This window comes from Sorex araneus, chromosome 1, assembly GCF_027595985.1.
Source record: "Sorex araneus isolate mSorAra2 chromosome 1, mSorAra2.pri, whole genome shotgun sequence".
NCBI lineage: Eukaryota > Metazoa > Chordata > Mammalia > Eulipotyphla > Soricidae > Sorex > Sorex araneus.
Window position 1 is genome coordinate 154,858,363 of NC_073302.1, and position 17,462 is coordinate 154,875,824.

Here is a 17,462-nt window from a genome sequence, read left to right on the forward strand (position 1 = left end):
TTTTCTTTTTACCTTTACTCAGGTAAAGGGAAAGACATTTGTAAGTGACCCTATACCACAGGTTCACCATTTCTACACCTGGACAGCTAACGAATAAGGACGCTTCTTTCTCTTCATTGGAACAACCACTTGGTTATCACACGAGGACTTGGCCAACCTCTGAAGCTAGATGATACCAATTAGGCTGAAGAAGAGATAACACAGGCTAGTGATTGTCTTTGTGAGTGATTGATAAATGCAGAGTGGAGAGTTCGGTAATTTTTCTTCTGGGTTTGGCAACCATTTCATTGGGATCTGAAGAATCAAAGTGCATTCTAGCCCAGAGAGAGAAGTCATTGTTAATCATGGCAAGCAAACTCTAAAATAACTATGTGTTTTAAGTGGCATCTAGCACTCAACAGGCATTTAATAAATATTCGCTAATAACATTAGACCACTCAGCACCAAGTACAAAGATAAGGCCATATTTTTTTTGTTTTATGCTCGGGTAATTAATAAAAATAATTACAAAGCTTTCAATGTTTAGCAGTGATTAGCTAAAACCATCACCTCAAAGCCCTTCCCACTTTAATAAACTCATTCCTGAGAAAATACTCCGAGCCTGAGGAACAGCAGGGAAAGAAGCCAAACAAAGCAACTCAGAGTTTTACATGATCTCCATAAGCTATCTAATCTAGCCATTTTGAATAATCTATGTAAATTAATTACACTTTTTAATTAGGTGGTCTTTTAGCTTGCATATTGAAGTTTACCACTAATTACAGCAAGGCAGGAGGTCACTTGATTGGTATGAGAAACAAGAGGCCTTTATTTCATTGAAGTGAAACACTGAACAGTTAATGTTTAGGGAAACAAAAAAAACTATAAAATTTATGCCAGTTTTCAAAATTCAAACTGTGCAGCTCTTGTTCATTTTTTCCCTTCGACTCAAATCACCTTCTATGCCTCACTGGGGGCGTTTCTTTATAAATATCAGAATGACATCCAAACACCCACTGACTCAAAAACTATTATAACAGAGCAGCTCGAACATGGGGATTTTATATCTCTGATGTTACAGGGAGGAACACCCACCCTTTTGATATTAGTCACATTAAATGCCATTTAATTGCTAGTGCAGCTGTTTCCAGATGTGACTTTATTTTGTTTCTGCCAGGCAGCCAGTCTGCAACTTCCATTAGCTTCATCATTTAAACAACAACAAACCCCTCAAAAGCTAATGTTATATCTTATATCAAGCAGCCCCTTGCATTCTTTCATTGAAAAAAAAATAATTTCTGGTCATTACAAAGAATACACTGCATTTAGCATCATTCAAATATTCCACAATGATACTGTCAGGCTCTTTCTCTCCTCAGATCTTCTGCTAGACACCAGGCTTCTGCATTTCAGGTTCTTGCCCTCACTTTAGGGAGTCAAAAGGAGCTTAGCTCAGGGAAGATAGGCAAGAAGCAGTAGCCAATTGAATACACTGCTCATAAAAATCATCACTGCTAATTAAAAACCAGGGAGTATGAGTTACGAGGGCCCACTGGAGGCATTCCCGTGTCCGCCACTCTAAGGGCCCTTGTTTTCTTTCCTTTTTTTTTTTTTTTTTTTTGCTTTTCGGGTCACACCCGGTGATACACATGGGTTACTCCTGGCTCATCCATTCAGGAATTACTCCTGGCGGTGCTCAGGGGACCATATGGGATGCTGGGAATCGAACCCGGGTCGGCTCTGTGCAAGGCAAATGCCCTACCCGCTGTGCGATTGCTCCAGCCCCGGGCCCTTGTTTTCATGCAGGCACACAGGCCACCACAGGCCCGAGGACAGATGAGCTCTTCCTAGGCGGGTGCATTTCCTCCGGGACTGTCACACTGCTCCAGAGGGGAAATGTCTCTTCGTCCAGCTTCCCATGTCCAGGTAACTTCCAACCAGGCTGTGTCCTAGGAGGGGCGGCAGCTAGAGCAGCAAGAGGCTAGAGTCTGGGCCTGGCCCTTCCTGTCCCTGGTGACACCCAGTTTCCTCCTCGGTGTCATGAGGGATTCTTTCCTTGGTCCAGGGCTTTCAAGTTCTGCCCCCACCCCCCCAGTGCTGGAGCTTTGAGCACATTCACTTGATCACATATTTCTCTGCACAGCCCCAGGAATGAGATTTTATTCCCTTGAACCCCTGAAACTTAAGGACTGTACATGGTAAAGTGGAGAGGACATCTTTGGGATGAATGGGGAGGTTGGAATGGGGCGCATCACAGTTAGGAAGTCGTGCACTTCCTTATCAATGGCAGCAGCATTTTTCTGCTGTGTTGCTGCTGTGGCCAAGAAGCTTTGGACCGTGGGAGAAAGCCTCCCTGGCGAGTGATGGAAACCCGACAGAAAGAATGAACGAGTTAGCAGGAAGCGGGAATAGCTCTCACTGCAGAACAGAATGTTCAGAGAACTAGGATGACAAAACTAGAGGGGAGAAACAGAAGCATTCATAAAATGAGAGAAACAAGTCACGAAAAGGCAGAACTCACAAGATGCTCCTGGAAATTAAAAAAAAAAAAAGACACCTGAAATCTAAACCTAAATCAGGTGGAAATAGAACTGATAAACTTTCCTGGAAAGCAAAACAAAAAGAGATGGTTGAACAGAGCAGAAAATACATTAATTAGAACTATGCTGGGGGGCTGGAGCAATAGCACAGTGGGTAGGGCATTTGCCTTGCACGCGGCCGACCCGGGTTCGAATCCCAGCATCCCATATGGTCCCCTGAGCACGGCCAAGGGTAATTTCTGAGTGCAGAGCCAGGAGTAACCCCTGTGCATCGCCGGGTGTGACCCAAAAAGCAAAAAAAAAAAAAAAACTATGCTGTCCAACAAGAAGATAACTGTGGGCCACGTTTGTTTTCAAATAGCCATGTTAAAACATAAAAAAATTATTTTGTCATATATTCTACTACACCTAACAATCTCAACTGAAAATCATTATAAAAATTGCTGATGAGGAGTTGCGGAGATGGCTGAAAAGGATAGAGCTTGTACTCTGCATACAAGACTTCTATCTCAACCCCCAGCATCAATCAGAGCACTCTCTGAGCATCGTACCAGGCGTAGACCCTAAGTACCAGTGGTACGACCCAAAACAAAACGAAAAAAGTCATTACAATTTGAGGCGAGAGATTTAGGGTTTTAAGATTCTTCCTGAGGTGGGGAGGACTTTAAATAAATATAATATACTAATTGCTAGATATCTGTGAATTTGGAGGGAAGATGGTTAAATACAATCAATTTTGTAGTTATTTTTAAGACTGCTCAAATTACTATCACTGGTGATCTTGCTTTTAGAATATGAAATTAAAAAGGCCTTAAATTAAGATTATTTCACTCTCTGGCCTCATCGTTATCCTGAAGGCTTTTAGTACAAGGATGGTTTCTGGAGCCATCAGGCATTAGAATCTCCTAGGATGAGATCCAATCATCTGTATGTTTTTTAGGGTTTGCCAAAGGAGTTTGGCAACTAGCCTTCATTTCACAGGTGAGGAAAACTGACATTTCAACCAGTTAAACCAGTGATTTTCAAAGTATGTTACCTAGACCAGCACCTTTAGCGATGTCTGGGAACTTCTGAGAATTTCTTAGAACTTGGGAGTTCTCTGGTCCTACTCCTGGCCTACTAAATCAAAAGTTCAGTCTTTTCTTTTTTTAAGATGCTAGAGATTGAGCCCAGATCTCCCATGAAAGTCAGACACCACAGCTGAGCCAGCTCCTGGCTGAGAGTCAGGGAGTCAGGCTTGGAAAAGTGTCCAGGTGAAGCTGATATTCCCATTTGAGAACTATTGCATTACACTGTCATCCTGGGACAGCAGCTGGTATAACACGATGCTGCATCCAGAAGGAACCTTCCTCATCAACCAATAATCTCTCATTTTACAGAAGAGAAATGGAGACCAAGGACAGGGATGTGAGTAGCTCATGAAAGTGGAAATCATGATCTTCGTACCAGCAGGAAACAGAATCTACAAGTTGGGGGTGGAGGAGGCAAAGAAAGCCTGCATCCTCCTCTGTCAGGTCAATCTATTCGTCAATCTTTCCACACCTGCAGGCCGGCACCTGTCCTGCCTATGGAGCTATAGACCGGCAGTTAGAACCTAGGTGGCAGACGACGGCTTCCAAGCTTTCTCCGCCTGCAGATCCACCTGCGTCCATGGAGCAGTGGTTGAAGACAGCAGCCCCAAGTCCAAATGAGCTGGGAGTTGCTGCTCGGAGTTCTGGACCCTATACCCCCCAACTTCTTGTTGCCTGTGGCACTTGGTTCTATTTATTGTGTGAATCAGTATTAGCTAGGGGTTAAGTTAGGGTCAGCTGAATGGCCTGTAGAATCTGCAATTTTCTAATTCTCTCTTTCGCTACTCTGTGAGATGATTTGGGCAGCTGCAGAGTAGTCAGTGAAATGATGCAATGAAAAAAGGTTTCTTTCGGCCTCTTTCCCGTAAGACCTAGCACACTGATTTCAAATGCATGGTTTGGGGCTGGAGTGGGAGTACACAGGGGAAGGTGCCTTTCACACAGCTGACCTGGGTTGGATCCCTGGACCGCAGATGGTCCCCGAGGCCTATAAGGAGTGATCCCTGAGCACTGCTGGGTGTGTGTCCCAACTATCTAACCCACCAAACATGTGGCTTCCTTTCCCAGCAGTCAGTATCTTTGATGGAAATGGGTGTGAAAGGGCTATTGCAAGACTCTAAGGACAACCCTTAATCGAGATTAACTTGCAAACTAAGGCACATTCTGCCAAGGGGGTGGGGGGTGGGGGGTGGCCGGCAGTGACTCTGGCTGCCCTCTGTGTCTGGACAGTCTCCAGAGAGAGGCCAGTTCACGGCCACAATATTGGAAGACCGTTCCACCTTAACTCTTGACAAAGGAGGCCACCCACCTGCGTATGAGAAGCTGTGTCTCCCACCTTCTTGCGTGTGGCTTTCTGAGCAGGACTGAGGCTGCGGGGCCACCAGCCACGTTCTACGGGGAGGAATCAAGAGGCCAGCTGGTGGGAGCGCAGCGCGCAGCTTGGAGAGCCATACCCCTATTCAGGCAGGGAGAGGCCTTGTGTGTGTGCGTCCTGAGTTCAATCTCTGGTACTGCAGGAAGTCTGGGAAAGCTTGAAGGGTTTGACCTGATTAGTGTCACTGTGGGACACTGTGCTAAGTACCAAGGGCAAGTTGTGGGGCAGACTGGTCCTTGACAAGCTTTAGAGGCAGGGAGGAGTGCTCCATTTCTCGGACTCGGGACTGAATCCAAGCTACAGATCTGGTCAATTTTATTTTGACACCCCTCTGCCCCCCACTTGTTTGCATATGTGAAGCAAATACGAGAGCTGAACCCAGCCCCTGACATCCATTGCTTTACCATACAGCTAATGACAATTATTTTGATAAGCCCTAACCCGTCAAGAGACTGTGATAATGTTGAATTGGTAAAACTTCAGGCACGTGCTCTTGGGCCACGTAAGGGTTAAAAGCTGTCTCTGAGATCTGTTGACTAATTCTCAGCAGAATCCCTGGAAACACCTGGAATGACTCTCTTATAAGTTGTGGGAAAGTGGGCTCTGACCCTGAGTAGCGTGGCCAGACTGGGGCTAATTTTGTATGTTTAATTGGCACACGGGAATGTAGTTTAGTTTTCGAGGAGTTTTGAGGTCTGGGTTGAGGGTTAGTGTCCCTGACCTGTTGCAGTACACAGGGTGGATGGATAAAGCTTCTTGTTCATTTCTCTTGTGTGGGCTCTGCAGCTTTCACTGAGTTTGGGGAACTCAAGGTGCAACAACTTGAGCCTGTTTTAACAGTGAATAGTTGTTCTCAGCACTGTTCTTTTTTTTTTTAATAATAAATTTATTTATTTTTAATTAATGAATCACCATGAGGGTACAGTTACGGATTTATACACATCTGTGTTTATGCTTCCCCCATACAAAGTTCGGGAACCCATCCCTTCACCAGTGCCCATACTCCACCACCAGTAAACCCAGCATCCCTCCCATCCTCCCCAATCCCATCTCCCCCCACCCCACCCTGTCACTGTGGCAGGGCATTCCCTTCTGTTCTCTCCCTCTAATTAGCTGTTGTGGTTTGCAATAAAGGTGTTGAGTGGCCACTGTGCTCAGTCTCTAGCCCTCAGTCAGCCCACAACTCCCTTCTCCCACATGGCCTTCGACTACATTATAGTTGGTGATCCCTTCTCTGAGTTGCCCTTTCCCCAGAATGTGAGGCCAGCCTCCTAGCCATGGAGTCAACCTCCTGGTAGTTGTTTCTACAATTCTTGGGTGTTAGTCTCCCACTCTGTTATTCTATATGTCATAGATGAGTGCAATCTTTCTATGTCTGTCTCTCTCTTTCTGACTCATTTCACTTAGCATGAAACTTTTCATGCCGATCCACTTAAATAAAAAATTTGTGACCTCCTTTTTTCTAACAGCTGCATAGTATTCCATTGAATAGATGTACCAAAGTTTCCTCAACCAGTCATCCGTTCTAGGGCATTCGGGTTTTTTCCAGATTCTGGCTATTGTAAACAGTGCTGCGATGAACATACATGTGCAGATGCCATTTCGATTATACTTTTTTGCCTCTCTGGGATATATTCCCAGCAGTGGTATTGCTGGGTCAAATGGAAGCTCAACCTCTAGTTTTTTGAGAATCGTCCATATTGTTTTCCAGAAGGGCTGAACCAGTTGGCATTCCCACCAGCAGTGTAGAAGGGTCCCTTTCTCCCCACATCCTCTCCAGCAGCGGTTGCTTTTGTTCTTTTGGATGTGCGCTAGTCTCTGTGGTGTGAGGTGGTATCTTGTGGTTGTTTTGATCTGCATCTCTCTGATGATTAGTGATGTAGAGCACTTTTTCATGTGCCTTTTGGCCATTCGTATTTCTTCTTTGGTAAAGTTTCTGTTCATTTCTTCGCCCCATTTTTTGATGGGGTTGGATGTTTTCTTCTTGTAGAGTTCAACCAGTTCAGCACTGTTCTTTTTTATAACCCCTTCCCAGCTACTCTCACCTGTTTCTTAGTTATCTTTCGTTGTGGTGGTGGTTTTTAGGCTGTATCTAGCTATTCTGGGGGTGAGGGGGCACGGCATATGCAATGCCGTGAATCAAACCCAGGTCAGCAGTGTGTAGGGCTTCCTGTTAAATTTTTTAAGACAACTTTAAAAACAAGGTTAATTAAAAAATTATAAGCAATGAAAGACCTCCGGAGCCTAGCCACAGACATGCTCAAGGCCCCTCTCCACACGTTTGGATGAGCCTCACGCATGAAGGTACCAGCAGAGGAATCCAGGTGTGTGGGACCCAGGGCTGAGACCTCCAAGCCTACTCGGATTAGGACTGGGCCTCTTCCGCCCAGATTTCCCACTTTCCAGTAGCTAGGCAGTCACACCCAGAAACTGCTGTAATCCCATCAACGGCCAACATCCAGAGACTTAAAAGCAAGCTCCCGGAAGCGTGCGGCCACGCAATATCTTATAGCCTACTTCTCCTCTGGGAGAAACTGGCAAGCTACCGAGAGTTTCCTGCCCATGTGGGAGAGCAGCCTCGAAAACTCCCCATGGTGTATTCATATGCCAAAAACAGTAACAAGCTGGGTCTCATTCCCGACCCTGAAAGAGCCTCTAATGCGGCATCGCTGGGAAGGACGAGTACAGAGAGGCTTTTAAAATCTCAGGGCTAGGACGAATGGAGACGTTACTGAGACCGCTTGAGAAGTTTGACGATCAATAGGATGATGATGAGGAGGAGGAGGAGGAGGAGGAAGCAACGAAAACATTTTGAAATTTGATTTTAAAATCTAAAGTTTCTCCTCCCCACCCTGCTGTATTCGTATTTCACTGAATTGACACAGGGAGAAACCATGTTTAGATATTAATATTCCATATGTAGTATAAGTAGTTTAAGCCTCTCTCAGTAGGGACTTTTCACTTTATTTGCTTACTATTGGCATAAAGAATAGCTTTTGGGTTCTAGATACCAGTTTTTAGGACTGCTGCAGCAAAGCAGCACACACTGGGTGGCTGAAACAGCAGAAGCTGTCAGAGAGCTGGAAGCTGAAGTTCAAACATTATGGTGTTTCAAGGCCTTGTCTAGGGCTGAAAGGAAAAACCAGTACTCTGCCTTTTGGCTCCTGCTTCCGCCGTGGTGCCTCCAAGTGTGCCACTACAGCCCTCCAATCTGCTCTGTGGGCAAGTGGCTTCTTCCCAGGCTTTACCATGTCTTCTCGTGATGTCAGATCAGGTTCAGATCTATCTGAGAAGCCAGAGAGTACAGTGGGGAAGGCAGTTATCTTGCATAGGACCAACCCGAGTCTGATCCCCGGCATCCCATATGGTCCTCTTGAGTCCAGTCAGGAGTGATCCTTGAGCAGACCCAGGTACAGTAAGCGCTGAGCACTGGTTTTTTTTTTTTTTTTTGCCCTGTGCCTCCCAAAACAAAGTAAAAAAATCTAGTATGATTAATTAATGCATCTTATTTAATGACATATGCAAAAACCCTACTTCCAAACACATCCACATCTCAGGTTAGGATTTCAACCATTTCTTCAAGGGGAGAACACAATTCAATCCACACATTCAATCCATGAAGGTATACAATTCTGTACATTCATATTTGACAAGGTATTTTCACTTTGTTGTGACTTTTATTTTATCGGTGGCTTGTTTTCCTGGCATACAATTTATACCTGCATATAATGAAAGTGGTTCTCTTTATTCCCCAATATTTCACTTCCATTTACTTAATCTCATTTGCTCATTCTTTATCACACCTGCCCAACAGGTATTTATTCTTAAAAATATCGTGTTATTTCTGATTTTGAATACTACAGAAGTGAAACATAACTAAACACTTGAATTTCTTTTGTGAGTGGTATTTCCATTTTTTTTTTTTTTTGGGTAAGCCTGGTTCTCAGGACCATATGAGGTGCTGAGATGGAATTAGCGTAGGCTGTGTGCAAAGCAAGGGCCTTTCCCTCTACTCCCTCCAGCTCTTTTGCTTTTTGGGTCACACCCAGCAATGTTCAGGGAATACTCCTGGCTTTTGCACTCAGGAATTACTCCTGGTGGTGCTTGGGGGACCATATGGGATTCCGGGGAATCGAACCCGGGTCAGCAACGTGCAAGTCAAGAGTCCTACCCGCTGTGCTATAGCTCTGGCCCCTCCCTCCAGCTCTTTTTCTCTTTTTATGCTGGGGATTTTTACACTTGCCATTTTTGCTGTTTTTTTTTTTTTTTTTTTTTTTTTTTTTTTTGCTTTTTGGGTCACACCTGGCGATGCACAAGGGTCACTCCTGGCTCTGCACTCAGGAATTACCCCTGGCGGTGCTCAGGGGACCATATGGGATGCTGGGAATCGAACCCGGGTCGGCCGCGTGCAAGGCAAACGCCCTACCCGCTGTGCTATCACTCCAGCCCCGCCATTTTTGCTGTTCATTCGGACTGCATAGGGCTGTACTCAGGGCTTATTCCTGGCTCTGTGCTCAGGGATCACTCTTGGTGGGCCTGGGGGACCATACAGGGTGCTAGAGTAGGCTATACACAAGGCAAACATCCTCCCCACTATACCACTGCACAGGCCAGGTTTTTAAATTTGAAAAGGCTCTTTGCAATTTAAAATGTTAACCTCTTGAGACATATCTTTCTCCAGACTTTGAAAGCAACTACACAGCAGGCAACAGTAAGCACAAAAGAAAAGTGAAGACCTACTGTCCCATAAATCAATTATATCTTTCTGTGTGCTAGTCCAATACATGAACTAATACTTCTCATAAGAGCAGTAAGAGGAGTAGTGGAGTGCAATGTAGATTTTTATGAAGCACTCTTGAGCATTTCAAGTACACTAATACTTATAACTTGTTTCATAGTGCACAATTTTTAAGCCATTCAATTTCTTTCCAGCTAAAGCACTCAGAGTCTCAAGGACTAAATGATCTGATTAACCCTTTAATGCCAAATGCTTCACCAGCTTTTGCGCACATACACATCAAGTTTACAGTGACATTTAAAGGCCCTAACTCACCATCAAAGAAAGAATTAATCTGTTCTTGGTATATCTAAATGACTAAATAATAAGATTTAAGTGATAACCAGCTGTAGGATATGTCCTTATTAAATTTGATAGGATTTTTAAAAAGCCAAGTAATGTAATGAAGTTTGCAAAGTAATTTAGATTAACCAGGTTTGACTGCTCAATTTGGAAGTGATTCAATGCACAGGTAATATCAGACAATGTTTAAATATTAGGCTTTGAATGTTCCTGACTAGAAAGTTCAAAAATGTTAAATGAACATTACAATATATTCTTTTAACTTTCCACTACTCACAAACATGCACTCGTTTTAGTGATACGTGTTTCTTCTACACTGCCAAGTTCCGTTCCCTCCCAAAGAACTGCAACGCAAAATAAGGCAAAGGAAGAAGCAGCATGAGTTTTGTGGATGTTAATTCCTCCAGAATGGGAATGTCCCAGAAGCCCTGCCCCAAAGTCCCTGCCCAGGATTTGGGGAAGAACACTCTTATAAAATTGAATTCGCACAGGCCAAAAGTAAACAAAATGTGAGGAACTGGAAATGGTCTTGATGGTATTAGAGCCAGCCTGCATTTCATTACTTTAGTCATCTTACACATGGCATCTCTGCCCTTTGCATAGCCTTAGGAAAAAACATGCCGAGATGCTCAGAGATGGATGCATGACTATATTCTGTCACTTGTCTGTTATACCAATCTACACTGCAAAGTCAATGAATTTGTCTGTGCAAGGACAAAGGGTACTGAACTCGCTCAATATTACACTTAAGGACACATAGATCTGCAATGCACTTAATTTTGTGCTCCTACACTGTGACAACTGAGACCTAAGGGTATCACTTTAGTATGACTACATTTGTCCTTTAAACAATCATCACATGGCTTGATTAAGGGAGAACAGGGAATCAAGGAGTCAAGAAACTTACTGAGTGACCAGAAAATGGCTGAGATGCCACGGTCTCCTGAGTACTGCCAGCTGTAGATACGCACCCAAAAGGAAAAAGTCTGATAATACGTTGATTTCATGTATACTTGAGACAGCAAAGGTAAGTAACTTGGCTTATGTGGCCCCAGACACAATCTTTAAATCAACTTTAGTAAAGAAGATATTGTGAAAAGGTAAGGAAGATTCGACCTTCTATCAGTTCACACATAACCATCCTTGTGGAAGGCACCCTCCATCCTGTTTTCAAGAAGCCTCCCATGAAATTAAGCTTTAGGCAAGAGGTATATTTTACATGAGCAGGTATTTGCTCCTCTACAACAATCGTGCATACAGTTGGTCCTAACATAAAATTAGTTTACGGTGATTTGTGGTCCAAATAGCTTGAAATGCACCATGTGCCTGTGTGGTATGAGTGAACCCTTCACACAGTTTCTATCACCAGGAATTAAGGGTTCTCTCCCCTCCCCTCCCCTCCTCTTCTCTTCTCTCTCTCAGAAAATGTTTGTTGAGCATCTGCTCTAATATGGTTGGGGCACAGATAGAGGCTCAAGGGAGAGAAAGGCAACCTTACTTGGGACAATTTATCTGCAGTCATACAAGCACAAAATGTTTAAAAAAATAACTTTCCGACAGATAGTACTGGGCTTAAGGCACTTACCATGAAGGTGGCTGACTTGTGTTCCATCCCCGGTATGGCATAGCGACATGGCCAGGAATGATCCCTGAGTGAAGAGCCAGGAGTAGGCCCTGAGCACTGCCAGTATGGCCACAAATCCCAAAGGAAAAACAATAACCAAACAAGTTAAAATGAAATTAATCAGGGGCTGAGGCAATACTACAGAGGGTAGGATGTCCACCTTGCATCAAAGCTGACCCAGGTTTGATTCCCTGCATCCCATATGGTCCCTTGAACCTGCCATAAAGATCCCTGAGCACAGTGCCTGGAGGAAGCCCTGAGCACCGCCAGTGTGCCCATTCCCAACCTCACCAACAAAGCCAAACAAAAAACGTAACAAAAAATGATTCTAATGTACCTCGAGACAAGAAAACAGAATTATCAGAAATTCTCAAAAACAAGTCTTCAGAGAATGTTTACAGTTTACTGCGGCTTCTCAAGACTTTTGAGAGATCCAGTATGTGATGCAGCCTGCCAGGCACCAAGGTTCTGGGTTTGATTCCAAACACTGCAAATACAGCCCTGGTGCTCGCCGCCCAGCACTACTGGGACTCCCACCCCCAGTGAAAACAAATAACAAAGGCTTGTTTCTATTTACCTTGCTGTTGATATGTTTCTTAGGTTTGTTAGAATAAAAATAAGAATGATAACAAGCTACTGAGAGTATCCCGCCCGCATGGCAGAGCCTGGCAAGCTACCCATCGAGTATTTGATATGCCAAAAACAGTAACAAGTTACTGGTGCCTGCTCGAGCAAATCGATGAACAATAGGACAACAGGAAAACAGGAACTTTTTCAGTTACCAAGATTTGGGCTTGCCCTAGCTACAGAGTTGGCTGGCTTCAGCATTACTTTTTTCTGTGGGGGACCAATTCTTTCATTTCTTATTGGTATGTTCTTAAATGCTGAAAACCCTAAATTCATCAGGAAGCCACTAGCTATGACCACAATATTTAGCTCTACAGTGGTAGAAACAAGACACTATATTATAAAGCACACTAATGCTTTTTTTTTTTTTTTAAATGATGTCCTATTTGTAAAGACTACCTGCCCACCATCCAATTCCCATGTCAATCTGTTTTGGCACTTAAGAACATCTGAAGATTATTTCAATTCTCCTGCATGCAAACCTCTACTATTGAACATTTATTATAAATTCTTTTCATAGGTCACACCAATGAGGCTCGGGCTGCTTCTAGTGTGGTGCTCAGGGATCACTCTCAGAGATGAACCAGGGATGAAGCTCGGTTCTAGCACTCAGACCCATCTCTCTAGCCCCAAATTTTAGTGACTCATTTTTCTTTTCTGACCTAAGAATACTTGTAAATTAACATGTTCTCATACGACATTTTAATTTAGGAATGCACTGGCAATCCTATGAAGCAATTTTCTTAGATATTTTGTTATATAGTGGGGGTGGTGGGAGAGATACTGGGAACACTGGTGGAGGAGAATGGGCACTGGTGGAGGGATGGGTAAATGATCATTGTATGACTGAAATGCAAACATGACAGTTCGTAAGTTTGTAACTTACCCATTCACTAATAAAAAGTTTAAAAAAACTGTTATATAAATTATGCATTCAGTGCTTCACAACAGGATACCTTTAGAAATAACATTAGAAAAATACACTACTGTTTCTCTTCCCTGATTCTTTGAACGTGTGTATATGATGGTTTCCAGTGATAACTGGGTGACTTCCAAAATCAGAGCCATTACAAATATTTGTAGGACCACAACTTAAGTTTTTTCTTTTTTCTCCCAAAAGTCTTACAAGTTTAAATGCCAAGCTGAAGAGATAGCTCAAGCGAGAGATTAAATGCCTAGCAAGCATGGGGATCTAATTCAGATTCCCTGCACAGCACGTCCGCATCACTGGGTGTGGCCCCTATTCAAAAAGAAAACCGACACACAAAAAACTTTAGGAAGTTGTACTTTATTCAGAAGCTAATCAAAGTTTTGGTTTTACTTAAAAAAAAAAATCTTGTTTTTAACTCAATCCAGTTATGAGGCAAAGTATTTAAATTTCAAACAGACTTTGCTTCTGTCAGAAGTATCTATAATTAGATTCTCATCCTACTTGAACACAGAGCAGTGGTAAAATAACGAATTATGGAATGGACGGATTCTGGGCTAAAATGCACAAAAACACCCTGTATAGAAAGTCTTCATGCTTCTAATTTCACTGAATCTAGTACTGATCGTGCTTCTTTATATTCTTCAGCTTCTTCCAAGTCTTTTTCACTTTCCTGAAATGAAATGCAATAAAAATAAAGTTTATCTTTACGAAGTTTAGTTTTTTAAAATTTAAATATGTGAAGTCACTTCAAAAATGCTAAAACAAAAAAGATTTCCAAATATTTTCAAAATATAATTCAGTTTCTCAGTTTACCCATCGCCCACTCAAGCAAATCGATGAATAATGGGACGACAGTGCAGTGCAGTTTACCCATAGTCTCATTCCTTTTTTTGGGTAATGGAAGAAACAACAGGTTTTATTTTGATTCACTATATGTATATTCTCGAACAGTAAAGTAAAACACAGATGCTGGAATCCTCAAAAAAAATTTATTTTCAATCAGAAAACACAGTATCACTATAAAAAGGAATTATTAATATGAACTAAAAAGAATTTACTAACATTACATATATATGACAACATTCAAGTCAAAATAGTCCAACTACTCACACAATAACAAAGATTGCTGCAAGTGTCACAGAATTAAGTACAGTCTTTGAATTAGAAAGGTAAATGAGTCACTTGCTAATGTAAGGGAGGTCTTTCATTTTCTAGATACTTACACGAAAGCTGTTAATAAATACCACAATAATAACCAATGAATTGAATACTATCACGTAAGTTATACACAGGAGACTCGTTTTTAAAAAGCTTTGCCCAGCAACTCATGTCAAGTCAGTAAAGATGGAGGCATAAAGATGTAATAACAGCACAGACAGAGATTAAGCAAAAGAACTTGTTAAACTCACACTGTAACAAAAAAATGCTTAAATCTCTGGGGCTGGGAGACAATACAGTGGGTAAGGTGACTGCCATGCAGCAGAGATCAACTCAGGTTTAATTCCTGGCTCCCCATCTGGTCTCAAGTCCTACTAGGAATGATCTCTAGCACAGCTAGATGTGGCCCAACACCTCTACCCAACCCCCCCAAAAGAAAGAAATGCTTAAATCTTTACATTTGGGGCTAGGGTGGGTAGTACAGGAATGAGGCGCAGACCTTGCTCATGGCAAGCCCTGGTTTGATCCTGGGTATCACATATAATTTCCCCCAGGGAGTGATCCCTGAGCACAGAGACAAAGGAAATCCTGAGCATTCTTGGATATATGCTGCACTCTCCCTCCTAAGACCAAAACAGCCCAAACCCTTTACACACAAACATATTTTGGTAAGTAAATTATAAGCCCTGAAGGTCTCAGAGATAAGTTGAACATGTCTTCATATGCAAATAATCACCCAAGGGCAACTTTCTCCAAGTAATTTTTATTACTTTTATAGCCTATTAGATTTATTGTGACTATCAGAAAATCCTATGATGTTTCTGTTACAGGTTGCATTTGTAAAAGTATTTTTCTTCTTTTATCTAATATTTTAAAAATCACTGTTTCAATTTTGCCTTTTGAGAGTCATGGTGTTGTGGAAAGGTTTCTATAGACTAACATAGAATTAGGATGGTAAAATAGAAAAATTCTCCCTTCCTTCTCTATAGATTTAGTCCTAATATTATTTTGGAAAAACAGTTCATTTTCTTTTAAATATATATGGTCATCCTAAAAATTCCTCAAATAGTAATAGGAAACAATTATCAAAATATCAAATAATAATACAATGGTCTTATATAGAACATATCTATAAAGTCTACTCATTAACAAAATGTCTGGGGCTGGAGGCTTACTCTTGGCTCTGCTCTCAGGGACCACTCCTGACAGGCTTGGGGGACCATGTGAGGTGCCAGGGATCGAGCCCGGGTCAGTAGCATACAAGGGAAGTACTCTACCTGCTATACTATCACTCTAGTCCACAAGATGACTTTTAGTTATTCTTAGGGTCTACTATAAAATGACTCTGACACTATCTGTTCCACAAAGCATTTATACTGGCAAGTACAATAGTACTAGTGATCACAGAATCAAGTTAATGAGAGTTACCTATACTAGGATTTCTTTTCCTATTCTCAAACTCATGTAACTTTTTTTTTTTCTGGCTTTTTGGGTCATAACAGTGATGCTCAGAGGTTATTCCTGGCTCTAAACTCAGGAATTACTGCTGGCAGTGCTCAGGGGACCATACAAGATGTTGGGCATTGAACCTGGGTTGGTTACATGCAAGGCAAATGACCAACCTGCTATACTCCAGGCCCTGAATGGAACTTTGAATTATTTGAATCTCTTCTTTTAAGGTGTCAAAAGGATTTTTATGCATGAAGACCAGATAAAGTTATTGCTGGATAATAGTATATCTTATAATAAGTTAACTGAAAGATATTTAATTAAGTTTAAATAAAAAGAATATTTTGTTTTATTTTATTAAACATTAACTTTATTAAACATGCTAGACACAGCACTTTTACTGGAGTAAAAGTTAAAATACAATTAAACTCAATTATTTAAAAATGTCCTAATATTATTTTGCCCTGCCACAGAGGTGGGGTAGGGGGAGGGGGTACGGGGTGGGGATGGTGGGAGGGATGCTGGGACCATTGGTGGTGGAAAATGAGCACTGGTGGAGGGATGGATACTTGACCACTGTATGACTGAAATGTAAGCACAGAAGTTTGTAAGTCTGTAACTGTACCTCACGGTGATTCACTAATTAAAAGAAAAAAGAAAAAAATGCACTGGTATTCAGAGTAAAATAAAGCACGTCAATAACTGATTATCATATTTAAAACCTTGGCCTTCCACCTCTTAGACTGAGAAAGAAACGAAGCCCAAGCAAGAGAAGTCTTTACTTACTAGTATTTGCAGAAGGTCAGTATGTGCGGCTTCCAACCTGCGCTGGCAGTCTGGAATCATCATAAGGGACTCTTGCAGGATCTCAGCCTGAACAAGAACATGTTAGTTAACACCTCAGAAAATTCTTAGAATGACTTTGAAGATACTGAATGGTTCATTTTAAAGAGACCTTATCAGAAGTTAGAAAGAATGACTAACATACTGTATGCAAAACATATAAAGTATGAAGTTTAAACCCATTTTGGTAATCGTCTCGTACTAAGTAAAAATGCACTGGAAAAGCTTTTCATAGACTATTTCTTTTAACAAAGCTATTTAAAATAAACTATTTCACCTGCTGTCACGAAGAACCTTTAACCAAAATGGGATCAGCTGGTTATATAAAAATCTCCTGCATCTTTGGGGTAATAAAGAAAAACAACGTTCAGATAATATCACAAGGAAATAATTACTGCATGAAAAAAGTTATTGAGTTATTGATCACATTGTGTGCACACGGCAGGAGGTTCTTACTGAAAGACAGAGGTAAAGAAAAATGAAAAGCAAAGACCAGCAGGTTCTATTTTTGATGCTTATCATGCATAAAAAGTTATTACTTATCCTTGTGCTTCATTTTAGGAGAGAGATTATTCTCCCCATGCAGTTTGAGCCAAATTACCAACTTGGCACCCCTCTGAACCTGAACTTCTGCCCGTTCCTCCTGGAGATAGATTCTAGAGAATTAAATGTGGGAATATTTATTCTGGAAGATACTTTTGGACTTAAAACACTTCAAAGCTGGACTATAAAATACCAAATCACTAAGGATAAAAGAAAATCAACAACTGAGAGCTCAAATGAGTT

At 41.9% G+C, this 17,462-nt stretch overlaps 1 protein-coding gene across 1 annotated transcript in view; it reads right to left on the reverse strand.

Moving 5' to 3' along the window:
• Positions 1 to 13,566: 13,566 nt before the first annotated feature.
• The window catches only part of TBCA (tubulin folding cofactor A), a 63,159-nt gene continuing 59,263 nt past the window's right edge, over positions 13,567 to 17,462 (reverse strand). Inside the window, exons 3-4 of the mRNA XM_055126529.1 lie at positions 16,620 to 16,706; positions 13,567 to 13,896 (exon numbers count right to left, since the gene is read on the reverse strand). Of these exons, the coding sequence (XP_054982504.1) occupies positions 13,816 to 13,896; positions 16,620 to 16,706 (168 nt within the window). The 3' untranslated portion in view covers positions 13,567 to 13,815. The remainder of the gene's footprint in view (positions 13,897 to 16,619; positions 16,707 to 17,462) is intronic.